Here is a 16,030-nt window from a genome sequence, read left to right as displayed (position 1 = left end):
GAACAATATAATTCCCTTCCATGATTTCTCGATCGTTGTGCACGTCAAGCTGTGCTGCACACAGTTTCTCGCTGACGATCGGTAAAGTTGATAAATTTAACTTTTCCAAAAAACTTGTCGGGAGTGGGCAACAACATAATCTCCATTCAAATGTTTAACAAACACTTTTCTTGTTCGGGTTTAAGTTGGCAAGTGCCGGTTCTCCACAACAGAGCAAATAGCTTTCTGTGTCTCCATGTCCACAACAAACTACAACCGTGATTCGGCGTTTAGCGTCTCTGTCACGGCTCTCAGCCCGCCCTCTGTTCGTTGATTGGACGGTCGTTTTGAGACCGGGGGAAAACGGTTTGAATGGGAGGTATCTCAGACTGAGTACAGAAGCGTAATGAAATTTAGCGGAAGTACGAAGTCTGACGTAGTCAGGCTAGCATTAGGGTCCATTAACATCTAAAACACATGGAAAAGGCAGGACGCGCCGCTTTCTTCTGCTTTTCAAAGTGCTTGCCTGTGAACAAGGATTTTTATTTTTCCATCTGTTTCCCTTCCCTGGCTGCGCCCTCCTACACACTTCCGCTCAATTACATTTTCACTCAGTACTACGTCTGGGTTTTCGGTCTATTCTAGCGTTTCGACTTCAAATTTTTGTAAGACCAATCAGCGAACAGAGGTAGTGGCTGAGAATGTTGACGTTGAGCGTCAGTTTGAGTTTTAGTTCAGTAATGGCAGTGGAGAAAGATGTGAGAAAAGCTATTCAGTCCGTTGGTGCAAAACTGCAGAATATACAGAAGTTAAAACCGGAGCAAAAACAATGTTTTGCTAATTTTTGTTGGTCTGTTTATTCGGACTTGTTGTTTCCGCCCTTTTTCGTCACATGATATACGTCACGACCACACGTTAGCGATTGCCTATAGCAGATCCTGAGTGACTCTGGGCAGATCCAATAGTGTTGAACTTTAACAGAGAACCCGCCAACAAGGAAGTAAACGTTTCTCAATGGAGAGAGGCCAGACTCTGTACAAATGAAATATACGAGAGTCTGGTAGAACCAGGCTACTGTTTCCCCTGCCTACTTGATAAATCTTGCTTGTGTATTGTATATCAGGGGTTTCCAAACTTTTTCAACCCAACAGGTTATATCAAGACCCACCCACATTAAAAAAAAAGAAATATAGGGGAAAAGACAAACACATTTGTTCCATTAAGTAGTTTTTGAATAAATTTAATTGAATAATATTAAAATACCTTATGGCAGGGCTGCACGATTATAGCAAAAATCATAATTGTTTAGGCTTCTGTATTTGTACTGAATTGGAAATAATAAATAAAAAAATACAATGAACTGCAAGGCTGCAGAGAACAGTGCACTATTGCAGACTTAGTTAGGCTACTCAGCATTTAATTATAATACTTTAATGTAGTCAGTCATGAACTAAAGTGGGCCGGTCTAAGGCATGAAACTCCAGGGCTGAAAATGAGTCCCACTCCGGCCCTGGTAAGTAGCATTATGCCTAACAAAGATGGTTTTGGTTTGAGATTGGTGTTTTATGATGGAGTTTTCAAGCATATTTTAATAAACAGAGAAAGTTAAACACATGGCATATTTAAAATAATTATTATAATGGAAGTGTACTCCAGAAGATCAAATTATTCAATACTCACTCCCACTGTTTACGACGGGCTTGTGGTGTGCTCTGTAACTTATGTGACTGGTGCGCTTTAATGACATCACGGTGGTCCACAAGTCCTCCTCTCCTCCTGACAGGTGGCACCAGGGAATCATCGGGCATCAAAGAGTAAAGCGATCCATCCATCACCACGGTCTCTCCTCCATTAGACTTGCTGTAGTCCAAGGACTCATCTTGGCATGTTTCATCACGCATGTCATACACGGTATGGAAGTAGGTGGGGTTGGCACAAACACTGCTCCCACTGGTGGGAGGATGAGAGCGGAGTCTGGGGCCCTGAGGCTGCACTCTCCCTTTCTGCCACAAGGGCGGCGCTCTGTCCGTGATCACTGAGCTGTCTGCGTACATGGGAGACAGCATGGCCCATAATGGGAGTAAAGGGATAAAAAAGAAAGGATAAAGAAAACACAAAGGGAAGGTTAATTAAAGAGGGTATGCTGTTGTTGAAAGTAAATTGCAATAAACCAACGTCACATAAAAATAGATGATGCACGCATCCAGTACAATATTTGCTGACAGCATTTGAGCGCTGAGACATGGCTGGAGGGAAAGTAATTTAAAGTGACATACACAAACTCTCAAACACACACACACACACACACTCATACACACGCTGAAAAATTCTGGAGCTCTTTTGGGATTAAAAATGCACCACAAGGGCTGATAACACTTCTGCTGTTCTGCAGCCGGAAGCATAGCACCAAAGAAGAGACAAATGCTGTGCTGACCTTCCACATAGTACAAAGAAATAGATGAAAAGAAAGGGGAAAGATAGAGTACAGCACATGAAAAGATAAGAACGGTGACAAAAATGTGAATGAAAGAGACACACTACAGTCCTGACTGTGGCTGTACTCTTTGCGGACAGGCGGGGTCTTGTTGCCAGGCTGCATTTAGGAAGGACACAGCCTGTCTCCATGAACAGGCACTAAAGATGGAACTCACTAAATCTGCCTCTACTGCTTTTTATTTTTGGCCAATCGAGAGCAAAGCCATTTCAATAAAGGGATGTATTTAGCGAGGTGAAAACGAACAAGAATAAATGGTCCTACATTTTTTGGTAACTTCCTGATGCCTAACAACATTGTGACATTCGTTTTCAGTATTTTAAAAACATGTCTTCTTTCTTTAAATGGTTTGATTTATTGGCTACTTCCAGGAGAAGAGAATAGAAAACATCTTTGTTTTCAGCCAACACCATAAATCTTACTGTAAAAGCTGGCAAAGTAATCTTACAGGTAAAGAATATGCACAGCCACAAAAGAACCTAATTTTGGATGATTTCAGTTTTTGTTGTGTTACAGCAAGTGGGTTGTGGGTTAGATCTCCATTGCACCAGCACATAGACAGACTCACTTTTGTGGGGGTGTATATGAATACATGCAATTAGTGTGACATTTACAAAGTTTTACAAAAACACTAAAACTTAACCATAGAAATATGGCCACCATCACACATCATCTCTGATGAAAACACTCAAAAAATGGTGCTTAATAGCACTAAAAGCTTGTAATAATAGAAAAACCATACAGGGGTGATATAGCACCATTACAGCATCGCATATGGTTCTACATAGGTGTTATATGGCACTTAAAATGCTTCCCCTATGATTACAAGGCACCACTTTTAGTGCTATTTATCACTGATTTTTATAGTGAAAGGTCAAACTCCAGAGCAGATCAGATTTTTGGATTTTATATTATATTATAATCCTATATACATAGATAATATAGGATATTTTATATTAAAACGTGCATTTCAGTCAACAGCAATCAGAAACTGCTGACAAAATAAAGCGTCAGAGCCAATTCAGATGCTGACATATGATTTTAAAGAGGAAAGAAAATGTGTGAACACATACAATAAAATGATTTGCTGCATTTAGTACCCTTCAGTGCATAAATAATAACCTATCTGCTGAGTGAACAAATTATGATAAATAGCTGTGAGTTGAGACTCGAGGGAACAGCAAAAACTGCCAGTCAGACAATTTACCAAAAACAAAGTCTGCGTGAGAAAACGTGCCATTACCATTTACGAGGGATTTAAAAAATACTGTAGTACCATATGGTACCAAAAATGACCATGGCAGATTAGCCTATGGTGTTTTTGTGTATTCAGTAAAGATTTTACCTCAGAATGATAAAAATACTCGTTTTTTCAAGGCATATCAACATTTCATTTGATAATTCGGAGACTTTTATCATCACTTACCATAGAGCTTTGTGTTGTTTCCGAGGCGAATCTGAAATCTGGATCCGTCCGGATTACCTGTAGTTTATAACTGACAAAACTACCGGTAAAACTCCAAAAACTGAATGATCCGAGGTCCGTTTTCTCAGAGCAGGTCACATCCATCTTCAAGCCCGGAACATTGTGTCTTTAAATATTATGTTGGCTGAAACGGGATAATGTTGCGTTTTCCTCACTCTCATCGTCTGGATTATATGAGAAGTGGTCGTGGACGACTCTGCGTGCGGGGAGACCTCCGCGTGCTTGTATGTTCTATGAGGAGTCTCGCGCTCTGTGCGCGCGTATCGGGTACGTGACACTACACTGACAGCGCGAGCGCAGCGTCGGGCGGATAAAACTACACGTAAATGTTTAACTGCTACTGCGCGCTGGCTGAGAGGATACACAAATGTTTTATTTTTCTTTCTAGCCTTCTATAAAGCAGTGCATAGACTCTGCTGTTACACCTAAATGAAATGCTAAATTTATTAGAAGGAGAGCTATGAACTTATATAGTTAAACTAAAAAAAATGTGTTAAAAACATAGTAGCCACAAATTCACTGATCAATAATCATAGTACATATTAAAGAAAAATAGTACAAATAAAGAAAATAATTGATAATACGGGTGGGTTCACACGAGTTTTGTTGAGTGCATTGTGTGATCAACAAAAACGGCAAAAAATATGATTGAAGGTGCATTGTCGGTAAAATGCTGATTCGGCCTCTTACTCAGCTTTCCCCGTAAATGGCATAAAGCTTTCTTCATATGAGATAAAAGAGGGTGATCATTATCTTTATGGCTATGACCTTATTATGAGTAAGTCCCTTGAATAGAACCCAGCAATTTCTACATTATATAAAGCCTAATGCAAAACAGCACGACACAATAATCAAATACTTTACTACGAACGTCTGCATTCATTCTCATGTAAAACTAATATGACAGGCATCAAACGGGATATACATATGCCAGACAGATACAACCATTATATAAGTTCATCACTTATATAAAATAATGTTTTTAATATATATATTTTTTTACATTAAAGAACATAAACAGCATCAGTATTACATCCCCCCATTATAACATTGTTTTTGAAAATGTATCCACGTTGACCACCTAGTGGTAAAGCAGCGCAACTGTACTTGCAGTAGGGTCAGATTTTAGTATAATTAGGTTGCTGTCACACCCAGCTAAATGTCACAAAAACGTGTCCAAACTCCAATGTTTTTGTCATTTGATTGTAAAATGTGAAGCATACATTTCTCATCCTTGTTCATGAAAATTACACGCTATAGCTAACACTTTATAACAGAACTAAAGTGCCAGCTCATGATTTGCCGGTTAGGTCTTAAATCTTCTAAGTCTGTGCAGAGTACAGCTTGAGCATGCTGAGAGGAATGAATCTGGCACCTCTGTAAAGTACTATATATCCATTCTGCTGCTGTACAGCAGTGGGCTTTGCTTACACCCAGAGCTCTCCAGAAGCATTAAATCTGTCAGAATTAAAGGCTGACTGTCTACATTCGCCCAGACATACAGTCAAAAGTAAAGAAAAGTAAAAGGAAGAATAGCGCGGTTTGAAAAAATCCTTGTATTGGATCTGTAAATCGTAACACACATCAAAGTGTCGGGTCAAAATTGATTTATTTTAAGGTTTTGTGCCCTTTCACTCCTACAGTCATAGCATACACACTTTTAAAAGACAAGGCTTGTGATCTGTAGAAAAACATTTGTAAATATAGCTAGAAATACGATATAATTAAGCAATGTCTATCTAGCTACACAAAAGCTATAATTTAAATAACTTTAAAATCACATTTATAGTATATTAGTATTTTAGCACAGCGAGGGCAAATATGACACAAAAACAGTCATGAATGGACAGCACAGAGAAGACATAAAGGTCATACAAGGGCTGCATTGGTCGAGTTTACAGCCTCAGATTGGCCAGCTGGGGTGATGATTTTATGTCCATGTGTTCCAGAAGGACAGTGGGAGGGTCAGCTGGTTTTCTCTGGCTCTTACACCATTACCCATGCTGAGACAGCCAGTGGGTCTGGATTACATGCTACCATGGTGGCGACATGGGCTGTGGGTTTTGCAAATATGACATCACGACTGCAGATATGGACAACATAAAGAAACAACTTGTGTTTAGGTGTATGTACAGAAAGCATTATATTCATGTTTGGTAACATTTTCTGTACTGTAAGTGCACTTTTGCTTCACTAAATTAAATGTATGGGTTATATTTTTTTAGATAATATATGAATTAGTTAAATAAGCTTTTCTGGTGTCATTTATGAGAACAACAATGAAGTATAAAAATGACTCACATAAAGCTGCTCATCATTTGTTTGGTATCTTCTGAGCTTCGTGAATTAGCAAAACTGATAAATGAGCAGTACACAGCAATCCAAGCACACCATTTTAGCTGTGAAAAGAATACAAAATACACTAATTCAAACATGAAAATCAATCTTTTTAACTGCTTTCAAAGACAAAAAACAATAACAACTGCGGTTATCTGTAAACAACACAGGTAAATGTAAGGTCACCTTGAGCATCAGGCCACACATACTGAAGATCATTCCCAGCAAGTTCATGTAGTCTGGCGTGGGGTCTTCCAATGTGGGATTTGATTCTGTGTTGGGAGGCTTGTAGCTGTAAAGCAAATATATGGTTTGACAATTATTGTTGTCCAATTTTCCATTCAGGTCCATAGATATACAAAACTAAACATATAAAACACAAATGTCACAGGTATTTACAAAAATCTGAGACGGAAGTAAGATTATCAGATAATAGAAGATAGTTTCAAGTTTCAAGTAGGAACATACAGATAAAAAAATAAATCTAGATGAATCAAGTGTGTGTGTGTGTGGCGGGAATTTATCATGTTAAAAGTGAAATGCTTAAAATGGAAAAGGATTCACACCACGTAAACAAGGCTTTATTATAGCGCATTTTAAACGTGTTTACGAATTGCTTTAAAAATCGTTTTGAAATAATATTAAACCACTGTATTTAGACCTGCTAATAAGGTAAATCAGATATATTTAAACATCGTCGGTGAAAATCTTCTCTAATCTCTAAATCATTAGCCAAACTGTTGCTAACCATGATGCTAAAGACAGTCAATGAAAACGCTTTACAGACTTATCTTTTCACTTAAAACCGCAAACAAGAAAATATACTAACCGAAAAATCTTGTTCGGTCGTCTTGGATCTGCCATGTTGTTTACGGTCATAATCTAAAACCCCAATAAAAGTACAAACTTATTTGAGGGTCTTGCGAGAGCAGAACGGTAGTGAACAGCTGACCCGTGAATGAATGCTGACTCTGTCTGTCTGTTTAGTGCGTCGTGTTCAAGTACGTGGTACACTAGCGCCTCCTACCGGTGAGGAGTATATGTGATTTATAAAGCAGATCAGTGAATAAAATATTCTGTAGCTTAGAAATATGCATGTTAATTATGAAAAAACAATTTTTAGTTGATTTAGCTTATTTATAATGCTTGTTTTTTCTTAAGGCTCCAATGGAAATTTGTTTATGCCCCCTTGTGGGCCGATACCCATGGTTGGAAAACACAGACCGATAGAAAAAATTGAATTAAATCAAATTTAGATTTAATCTAAGGTATATTTATTGGAATCCTGGTATCATTTGATTTTCGTGTCCATTACCTAAATACTAGAAATTATATTCAAATAAATTATATGTATAAATAAATATCTAATGTCGTAATGTCTAAATATCAACCTAAAAATATCATGTTTTCTCATGTACTCCATAATACAATATAAAATACATTATTTAATAACATTGCTTACATTACAATAATGCATGTATACGGTATACAATAATAATACAAATAGGCTATGTCCCGTAATATGCTTATTTTTTCTAAATTAAATATGAACACAGTATTATTTTTTTAAAGGGTTTGTCTAAGTATCAACCTAAAAAAGTTTTTTTCTCATGCAATGTACTCCGAAATATAATATAAAATACATTATTAAAAAACAATGTTTTCATTATATTAATAAATGCATAATATACAAGAATAATACAAATATGTCCAATAATATGCTTCATTTTTCAGGACAGAAAATACAAAAAACACCATCTCATGGTAAACTGCTATAACAAATTATTGAATTTTTTTGTAAAACCTCACTTTCAACAACAATAGTGACCACTGAGAGAAGCAGGTATTGTATCCATAAACCATCTTCACACAAAAGGTCTGTTATATGCAGGCCTTTTATATATTTTATTGTTATACTGTATATTTAGTTTTTCTTGCTTTTATTAATGTAAAGCTGCTTTGAAACAATTGTGAAAAGCACTTTATAAATGAAATTGAATTGAATATGCAAATTAGTCCAATTGCACATAAGGGTTTAATCCCCTGTGGGGCAAACCCATCTCGCATTGAATGTAATTCATTCATAGCTATCTTTCCATGAAGGCCATTGAACTGTAAGCTGTCATTAATTTTATGATATGATTGTTAAAGCCTTTATGAGGTCTCCTCTTCTGAAACGACAGGTCCTTCATTCATCGCATTGAGCTCAACCTCTGTCGGTGACGTGGACACCAGTGTGTGCCTGGAAAAACAAAGTGTAGTATGTAAGATGGTTTAGAGTACAATAGTTCATAATGCTTGATTCTACATTACGGCTTATTTGTTGTCATGTTCACATTTGATACTGTACCTCCCATCTTCCACATCCCGAACATGTTCTGGAAGATCAACATTTGTGGTCTCGGGCAGCAGGAAGACCACACACCCACTGAGAACAGCATTGCTAGCGAATACTACAGAGGGAGCAAACTGCCACAAATCCTGTAATAACATGAACATGGGGGCCAAGGAACTTCCTAAACGGGCTATAAAGGAGGTGTAGCCCAGGCCGCACTGCCTATGGATGACATTCACAGGATTTTTAACTAAACAGTCCCATCTCTTTATTGTAGATCAACATATCAATGCATTAATTGATAGGTTGCGCATAAAGTTATTTAAATGAAGTAATATTGTGAAAGCTTAATTTAGTGTACCTGCCTATTGTCTATTATCTATATTTACCGTAGTACAGTAGGGTAGAGCTCAGATGTATATAAGTAAGCAATGGTAAAGGACACCTCAGAAAACCCCTTCCCAACAATTGCTATTCCTGTACGCACAGCAGATAAATCTGAGGGATGACACACACACACACACACACACAGATGAGTTATTTTTCATAATGTAATAAAATTCAGATTAAAAAATTCAGAGATGCTGTATAAATAGTCTTGACCTGTGATTTGGGGCACGTGAACTTGTATTTGATGTGTATTTTTATAATTGTGTAAGGTCTGAACTTTAAAATAAATAATTAGTTCTCTTTGAAAAGTTGGAACAAATTTATCCTTAAGTATGGCAAGAGGACAGAAACACGAATGGCTTTAAAGTGATTTATGAGGACTTACTGGTTGGAATGACACTGTTTACTCCAATCAGAGATCCTGTTATAATGAGGGACCACGCCTGTCCATTTCTCCTTCCAATCCGATCCAAAACAAGGTATGTCCCAACTTTAGCTGGAATTTCAATGACTCCATAAACAAACTGTGTGAGATAAATGTTTAGACCAAATCCAGTGATGTTGAAGCTGATGCCATAGTAAGTAAAAGCAACGGCAAACCTACAGATTCAAAGAAACAATGTAAACGGTAATGCTACGTACACACCAAACGAGGGGCATTGCATTAGAGTGGATTCACACCAGATGCGAGTTTAACGATTTGCGCGAGTAGATTACATACAAAGTCAATGCAAAGACGAGATCAAACGCGTCCTCGCATGAGGCGTTGCGAATGATGCGATATGGGCGGCGCGTTTGTCGCAAAAACATGGCTATTCGCCTCAAATGCTTCATCGCCCAAGTTAAAAATATATATTTTCGAGCGGAAAATTTGACACAAAGTTAAATCCCGTGAGTAATCTAGAGCGAGTGACGCGATGCCCTGCGTACGTAGCAGAACTCGCTTCTTTGCATTGACTTTGTAATGCTACGTACACACCAAATTTTTCACTCGAGTTAAATATTTATGATGCGTTTGAGGCGAATAGCGCGTATTTTGCGGAGCAATCGCGCCGCCCATATCACGTCATTCGCATCGCCCCAGGCGAGGACGCATCTGATCGCGTCTTTGCATTGACTTTGTATTTAATCTACCCGCACAAATCGTTGAACTCGCTTCTGGTGTGAACCCACAGTAAGAAATCTTCTTGTGCAAATTGTTGAACTCGCGTCTGGTGTGAACCCACAGTAACAAACTTTGAATTATGTATATCACATTAAAATCTATTTATAAAACGATTATTACAAATTTTAAGAGAAACATGATGGCAAATGGTTATCACATACCAAAATATCCCAGAACATATGACAATTTTCCTCAGATTTGGTGTCTTCACTAGATCGAGGTAGGAATGGGTCTTGTTGGTGTCCTCAGGAATGGTTACCTTCTTTAAGGTCTATATAATTGGTGAAATTGAATATTGAATCTATTATTTTCCAGTTAAACAAAAATATAAGAGCAAAATAGGTCATTTATAATTACACAAAGTTTATTATATATAGCGTATATACCGCAGTGTCCAGTTTTTCAATGTAACCGTACTTCCCATTCATCTTAGCACACTTAATCAGATACTTCTGCGCCTCCTCTACCTTGCCATTGGCCAGCAACCACCTTGCAGACTCAGGAATCCACCTTGCAGATGAATTACATGTTTAATTTTTGCATCTGACCTGCATGCAACTTTGTCCCTTTAGTGATTTTGTAATCTTTCTCTTTCTCAACACCTGCAGTTCCACTACTTACCACCAGGCAATGATGCCAAGAATGCAAGGTGATGTCACCACCAGGATGAGATGTCTCCAGTCTCTGATGAGGTATGCCAGAAGAGCCAGTAACATATTCCCAACACTCCACCCCAGACTAATGATGGTACCCGTAAAAGTACGATGTTTGACATCTGTCCACTCAATACCTGCGGAATTTGCAAAATTCATATGCAGTATATCTGTATAATTAATCTAATTATCTAATTAAACAACACTGAAAAAAATGATTAATTGAATTTAATCAATTTTTTTAAGGTAAGTGGTTGCAATCAATTTATTTAAGCTACATTTAAACAAAAGTTTTATATTTCATTTTACTTTACTAATCTTTTTTTGTTTAAATGTAGCTTAAATAAATTGATTGCAACCACTTACCTTAAAAAAATTGATTAAATTCAATGAATCATTTTTTTCAGTGAATATATCTAAAATATTATAGTAAATTATAGTATGATATTACTGTAATTACTGTGTAAAATATATTACTGTATTGTCATATACTGTCTGTACAGTTACACAAATCACAATAAATGTACAATACAAAAAGTTATCTTCAATGCTTCTCCGCTAAAGACAAAATATAATACATATGTCAAACACCTCTTTTATTCTCAAAATAGCTGTAGATAGCTTACACAGGGCTGTTGTGGTAAAAATCATCCCTGTCAGGCTCACTCCACACAAGGTTCTTGTTATGGCAAACATTACATAAGACGTAGAAAAAGCTGACAAAGTTCCAAAAATCGTACTGGCCACAAAGGACACCTGAATTATTGGCCTACGTCCAAACCTGTGGAGGAAAGTTTATAAGAAATAAATACAGTCCCTGACAGTAAACTGGATGAGGGTTAAGCAACTTTCCATGGCAAAAAGTGTGTAAATTTGTACTAATGAACCGTTTCTGCAAAAGGTCGGGATGATTATCCATGTAAAGTCAACTATGCAAAACAAATTAAACTGCAGACATGTGATGAGAGAGAAACCATGTGATCTTGTTGCAGCCTAAAGACTTTAATACATAGAAAACTATGACAAATAGGAAAAGAAAAATAGCATGTCATTAATTATTTAACTAAGACAGCATACTTATCTGCCAACTGGCCAAAAATGACAGCACCAATAGTCACTCCAAGAAAGAAAAACGTGGCGAGTGCTTGGTTTAGGTTTTTGTTTTCGCAAACCAAATCCCACTGTTATGAGAGAAACAAATCACAACAAAACAAAATGATGTGAAATTCATAGTGGCTGAGCACCTGCAGTTCCTCTAGCTGTGATTATATTTACAATATGGCACTCAAGCGACTATTATTTTACAGTTTTTTGTCAGTTAAGTTTTAATCAGAAGAAAAAACTTTTAAAGATGGACTTAATTGTATAGATTTTGTCTTAACCTGTTTATAGTCACGTCATTTTTAAATTCTTTTTCGTGATACTGTCACAAATTTTTGCATTTTTGTGATCGTATCACGATTATCATTGTCATTGTCACATATTGGTAACTGTTTTGTCCTATTTTCTTACCATTGTCGCTTCGGTTTAGGGTTAGATTTACATAAAATGACATCCTTACCTAAACCCAACTCTAACCCTAACGCCAGATGACAATGTTTTAAAATTTAGAAAATATAAAAAAAAATTATCAGAAAAAGTAGTATAAACCAATACTTAAAATGACGTCCTAACGCAAACACCAAATCTAACCCTAAACCGAAGCGAAAATGGTTTGAAAATAGAAAAAAAGCAGTTGAGTAACCAATACGTGACAATGACATATAAACAGAAATTCGTGATACGATCACAAAAAAAGGTGAAAATTCGTAACAGTATCACGAAAAAGAATGAAGAATTACGTGACTACAAATTTCGTGAGACTGGGTAGCAGCAATAAACAACCATACACCACATAGACATCATTTATTTTGAATGTAAAGTACTGTTCAAAAGATACAATTTAGAAAGCTAAAAATGTTGAAAGCTAAAATTGTATTATTATTAATTTATTATTCATGACTTTGACCATATAATGGCGAGAAAGGAGCAAATAAGAGCCCAGATGTGAACTCTATAAAAGCATCTCAGGGTGAAACCTCAAAAAGCACAAGTACGAATTTGAAGATTCTAGGTAAAGGGTGGTTATGCTACACAAGTCATAGTTACTTTTGTGTTATTGCATAGTTTTATTATTATATATTACTTATAAAAAGAATGCTTGTTTTTAAACCTTTGAATGGTACTGTCAGTGTTGGGTGTAACTAATTTAATTACAGTTTCTTCTGATTGAAATAAATATTGTGTATGAACTGTAGAACAATTATATATAATACAATAGTGGATTTAACATAAAAATTTGAAATCTAAAATGCATATTTTTTATGTATCCTTCTCACTTTAAATACTTGTTGAGTTAATAAAAAAAATTCTCACTATTTACTTGTTGGTTATTAGCATTAATATTTTCTGAGATATTAGCGGTTTATTAGTACTTAAAAACACATATTAATGCCTGATTCTGCAAAACCTTATCCTTAATCCTATCCAATTACTACCAATACTTAAACTTAACAACTACTTTATGAGTTTTTGTATTAATAAGCAGTAATTATAAGTATATTGAGGCAAAAGTAATTAATAATTAGATAACAGTGAGAATTGGACCTTAAAAAGTGTGACCAAAATAATTAGTGTACTTTTATATAACTTATTCGAGTCGTTTCAACACTTTAAAAAAATTCCATAGAAATTACAATGTTATTGCAGCTGGGTTGCCGGTAATTTACCGCAGATCCAAATCCACGTTATTCACTGGCAAGAGTTTGTTCAAAGTTAAATACATTTTAAATATTAATAAGTCAGACAGCCTCATGCAAAGCATTCTGGGAACCAGAAATCATCATCAACTTTTTTCTGTTTTTTGCTTCAGATTTTGTTTCCCAGAATGTTTTGCTTGATGCTGTTTTTTTTTTGTTTTACTCTGTAAAGACAAAGACTTGAAAATTTGATGATGATTTCTGGTTCTCAGAATGCTTTGCATGAGGCTGTTATTGTATAGTTTTATTCTGTAAAGATAAAGACTTAAAAAAATTATTTAACTTTGAACAAAATGTTGCTAGTAAAAAACATAAATTTAAATCTACGGTAAGTTACCTGCAACCCAGCTGCAATTTCTACAGAATTTTTTTACAGTGAAGCCTATCTTTGTTTCATTTACCGAATAGGATTTAGAAAGTACGGAGCCCCCAAGGGGACATGGAGCAAAAATTAAATAAAGTCTAGTTTCATGTGCTCACGCGAAACCTTCATGTGCTCACGCGAAACCTTCATGTGCAGAATTTTTGTTAAAAAGTTTAGTTTCACGTGCTCATGTGAAGCTATTGCGCGAGCACGTGAAACTATCGCTTGCTCGCGTGAAACTATCGCGTGCTCACCTGAAACTATCGCGCGCGTATGTGAAAGCGCAAGTTTCACGTGTGCGCGCGATAGTTTCATGCGAGCACACAATATACATTCTCAGAAAAAAGAGTACAAAAGTCGAACTTTTAAAAAGGTCGTAAAATGTACAGTTTTGGTACCAAAATGTGTACCTTTGAGGTACCAGTATGCACCCTTTAGGTACAAAGGCATACTTTCTGAAAAGGGAACCACCCCCGATAACAACTTTTGTTCTTTTTTCTGAAGGTGTATTAAATTGCATTTCAAAAGCATCATCAACCTTTAAATTAGAGAGGAAAGACACATTCATTCTTACTTCACTGGCAGTTGTTGAGGTGAACTGTGAACGGTCATACACCCATCCATGTTGGCATGGTACCGACACATTTGATAGATTGCCAAACAGTTGGGTTAGGTCACCATCAGGGTCAAAGTTCATGGGCAGAGGATACATCTTGCACGAGCTATAAGAGCCATCTGTATTAAGTGGGATGCCAAGAGCCAGAATCCGTGAGACTGCAGGATTGTCCTTTTTTGCACCACCTGCATAGCTGTCCTCAGTGTTGGGCAGAGCACAATGGTGCGGTGGCACACCTGAGATGAAATTATGAAGCAAGAAGTGCAGTGGAAGGAGGACCCGTGGGAGCCATAGAATGAACAGAACCAAAAACTGGAACTTGTTGAAGCCACCAACTTCATCTAAGATCTCCTCAAACCTCATCGCTGAAAATGACGCGAGCAAGCAGATGAAATCTGAAATCCAAGGAGAACGTTGCAAGCGTACTACTCACCCATCAAAATCTTGATCGTTTTAGTGAAGTTTGCTCTGCTCTTCAGAGCAGCTTGGTTATGTGTGAAGTTAACAGCGGTTCCTCTGATGAGATTTGCAATGCTGCATTATGTTATCAAATCGGGGCTCCCGGTCACACTTTTTATGGCCAGTATGAGATACAATAACGTCTTTGTCTTATGTTGAAGAAGAGGCAGAGTCTCAGTGTTTCAAAGTTCATAATCCCTCACCTGACTAGTGCATGTGGAGCGAGTGAAAATTCATTGGTTTCATGATGGCCTTTGACTAGGCAAATATTTACGAGTAACTATTTTGACTGAAAGTTAAATGCGCTGTTTTATTTACAAATGTTAGTTTGTTCTCTGTTTTGCAAGGGCACCACTTAGGCCCTATGAATTAATATGAGGTTGGACCCTCTGAACCCATGTTACTACTAATAATAATAATTAATCTTTATAATAATCTTCACTAATGAAATAAATTATATTTGGGGGCCCAATAGTGCGTGGGCCAGGGGCGTAAAACTCCCATCTAATGGTTGCCCCCTCCAACAAAAAAAACATGTTGTGTGTTGTAAATTGTATTTATGCTATAATGTAGTAAAACAATACAAATGGAGGGGCAAAAAATGCCTTTTAAGTTTAAATATATTTAATATCCCCCCTCCCTTGCCTCACAGTGGTTTGGTCTACTGCCTGCCTGCTTTCCCCTTTTATATCACCTATACACACAGAAGTCAGAAGTAATGAAGTAAGCTGTAACGGCTATTTTATTAAATTAAACATTGATGCCGAGTCATTAATAAATTAGTCATGCCAAGAAATTATGATAATCGCTGTTTTCTGTGAGTAGTGTTAGCGATAATAAGTTGCTTTTTACTGTAGCTTGTGACTTAAGTCAGCCACTATATGTAACAAGGCAATAAGCCTGTGTGTCAACTACTGTAATATTAGGCTAACAAAAAACACCAAGTGCGTGCAA

At 36.7% G+C, this 16,030-nt stretch overlaps 3 protein-coding genes across 7 annotated transcripts in view; all 3 read right to left on the bottom strand.

Annotated features, from left to right (window-relative positions):
• cacna1ab (calcium channel, voltage-dependent, P/Q type, alpha 1A subunit, b) overlaps positions 1-2,047 on the bottom strand; it is a 190,250-nt gene extending 188,203 nt beyond the window's left edge. For all 5 annotated transcript variants that reach the window (XM_073876150.1, XM_073876154.1, XM_073876151.1 and 2 more), the window contains exon 1: positions 1,660-2,047. In XM_073876150.1, coding sequence (XP_073732251.1) covers positions 1,660-2,045 — 386 coding nt within the window. In that variant the 5' untranslated portion in view covers positions 2,046-2,047. The remainder of the gene's footprint in view (positions 1-1,659) is intronic.
• A 3,504-nt stretch (positions 2,048-5,551) lies between these two features.
• wdr83os (WD repeat domain 83 opposite strand) lies at positions 5,552-7,286 on the bottom strand. The gene is made up of 4 exons (XM_073876148.1): positions 7,126-7,286; positions 6,483-6,588; positions 6,267-6,358; positions 5,552-6,065 (listed from the first exon to the last, which is right to left on the bottom strand). The coding sequence occupies exons 1-4, from the start codon at positions 7,173-7,175 to the stop codon at positions 5,993-5,995; spliced, it is 321 nt and encodes a 106-aa protein (XP_073732249.1). The 5' UTR covers positions 7,176-7,286; the 3' UTR covers positions 5,552-5,992.
• Positions 7,287-8,022: 736 nt separating this feature from the next.
• Positions 8,023-15,266, bottom strand: slc22a7a (solute carrier family 22 member 7a). Its single transcript, XM_055184723.2, has 10 exons — positions 14,576-15,266; positions 11,917-12,020; positions 11,466-11,620; positions 10,808-10,976; positions 10,573-10,696; positions 10,348-10,457; positions 9,407-9,621; positions 9,021-9,129; positions 8,647-8,853; positions 8,023-8,538 (listed from the first exon to the last, which is right to left on the bottom strand). Exons 1-10 carry the CDS (start codon positions 14,978-14,980, stop codon positions 8,451-8,453), a joined length of 1,686 nt encoding a protein of 561 aa, XP_055040698.2. The 5' UTR covers positions 14,981-15,266; the 3' UTR covers positions 8,023-8,450.
• Between the last annotated feature and the right edge of the window lie 764 nt (positions 15,267-16,030).

Source organism: Misgurnus anguillicaudatus, chromosome 14 (genome assembly GCF_027580225.2).
Source record: "Misgurnus anguillicaudatus chromosome 14, ASM2758022v2, whole genome shotgun sequence".
Lineage (NCBI taxonomy): Eukaryota > Metazoa > Chordata > Actinopteri > Cypriniformes > Cobitidae > Misgurnus > Misgurnus anguillicaudatus.
The sequence above is the reverse complement of the archived record's forward strand: the minus strand, read 5'-3'. Positions and strand labels throughout refer to the sequence as shown.

Excerpts from the sequence above, each read along its gene's own strand:
- wdr83os (XM_073876148.1), bottom strand. The coding sequence starts at position 7,175 with ATGACCGTAAACAACATGGCAGATCCAAGACGACCGAACAAGATTTTT. Across the intron at positions 6,589-7,125 it reads CGACCGAACAAGATTTTTCG|CTACAAGCCTCCCAACACAG; the intron begins GTTAGTATATTT and ends TTTGCTTTACAG. Across the intron at positions 6,066-6,266 it reads ACCAAACAAATGATGAGCAG|CTTTATGTTGTCCATATCTG; the intron begins CTTTATGTGAGT and ends CACAAGTTGTTT.
- slc22a7a (XM_055184723.2), bottom strand. The coding sequence starts at position 14,980 with ATGAGGTTTGAGGAGATCTTAGATGAAGTTGGTGGCTTCAACAAGTTC. Across the intron at positions 12,021-14,575 it reads CCTCAACAACTGCCAGTGAA|TGGGATTTGGTTTGCGAAAA; the intron begins GTAAGAATGAAT and ends CTCTCATAACAG. Across the intron at positions 8,539-8,646 it reads CGGGATGTGGAAGATGGGAG|GCACACACTGGTGTCCACGT; the intron begins GTACAGTATCAA and ends TTGTTTTTCCAG.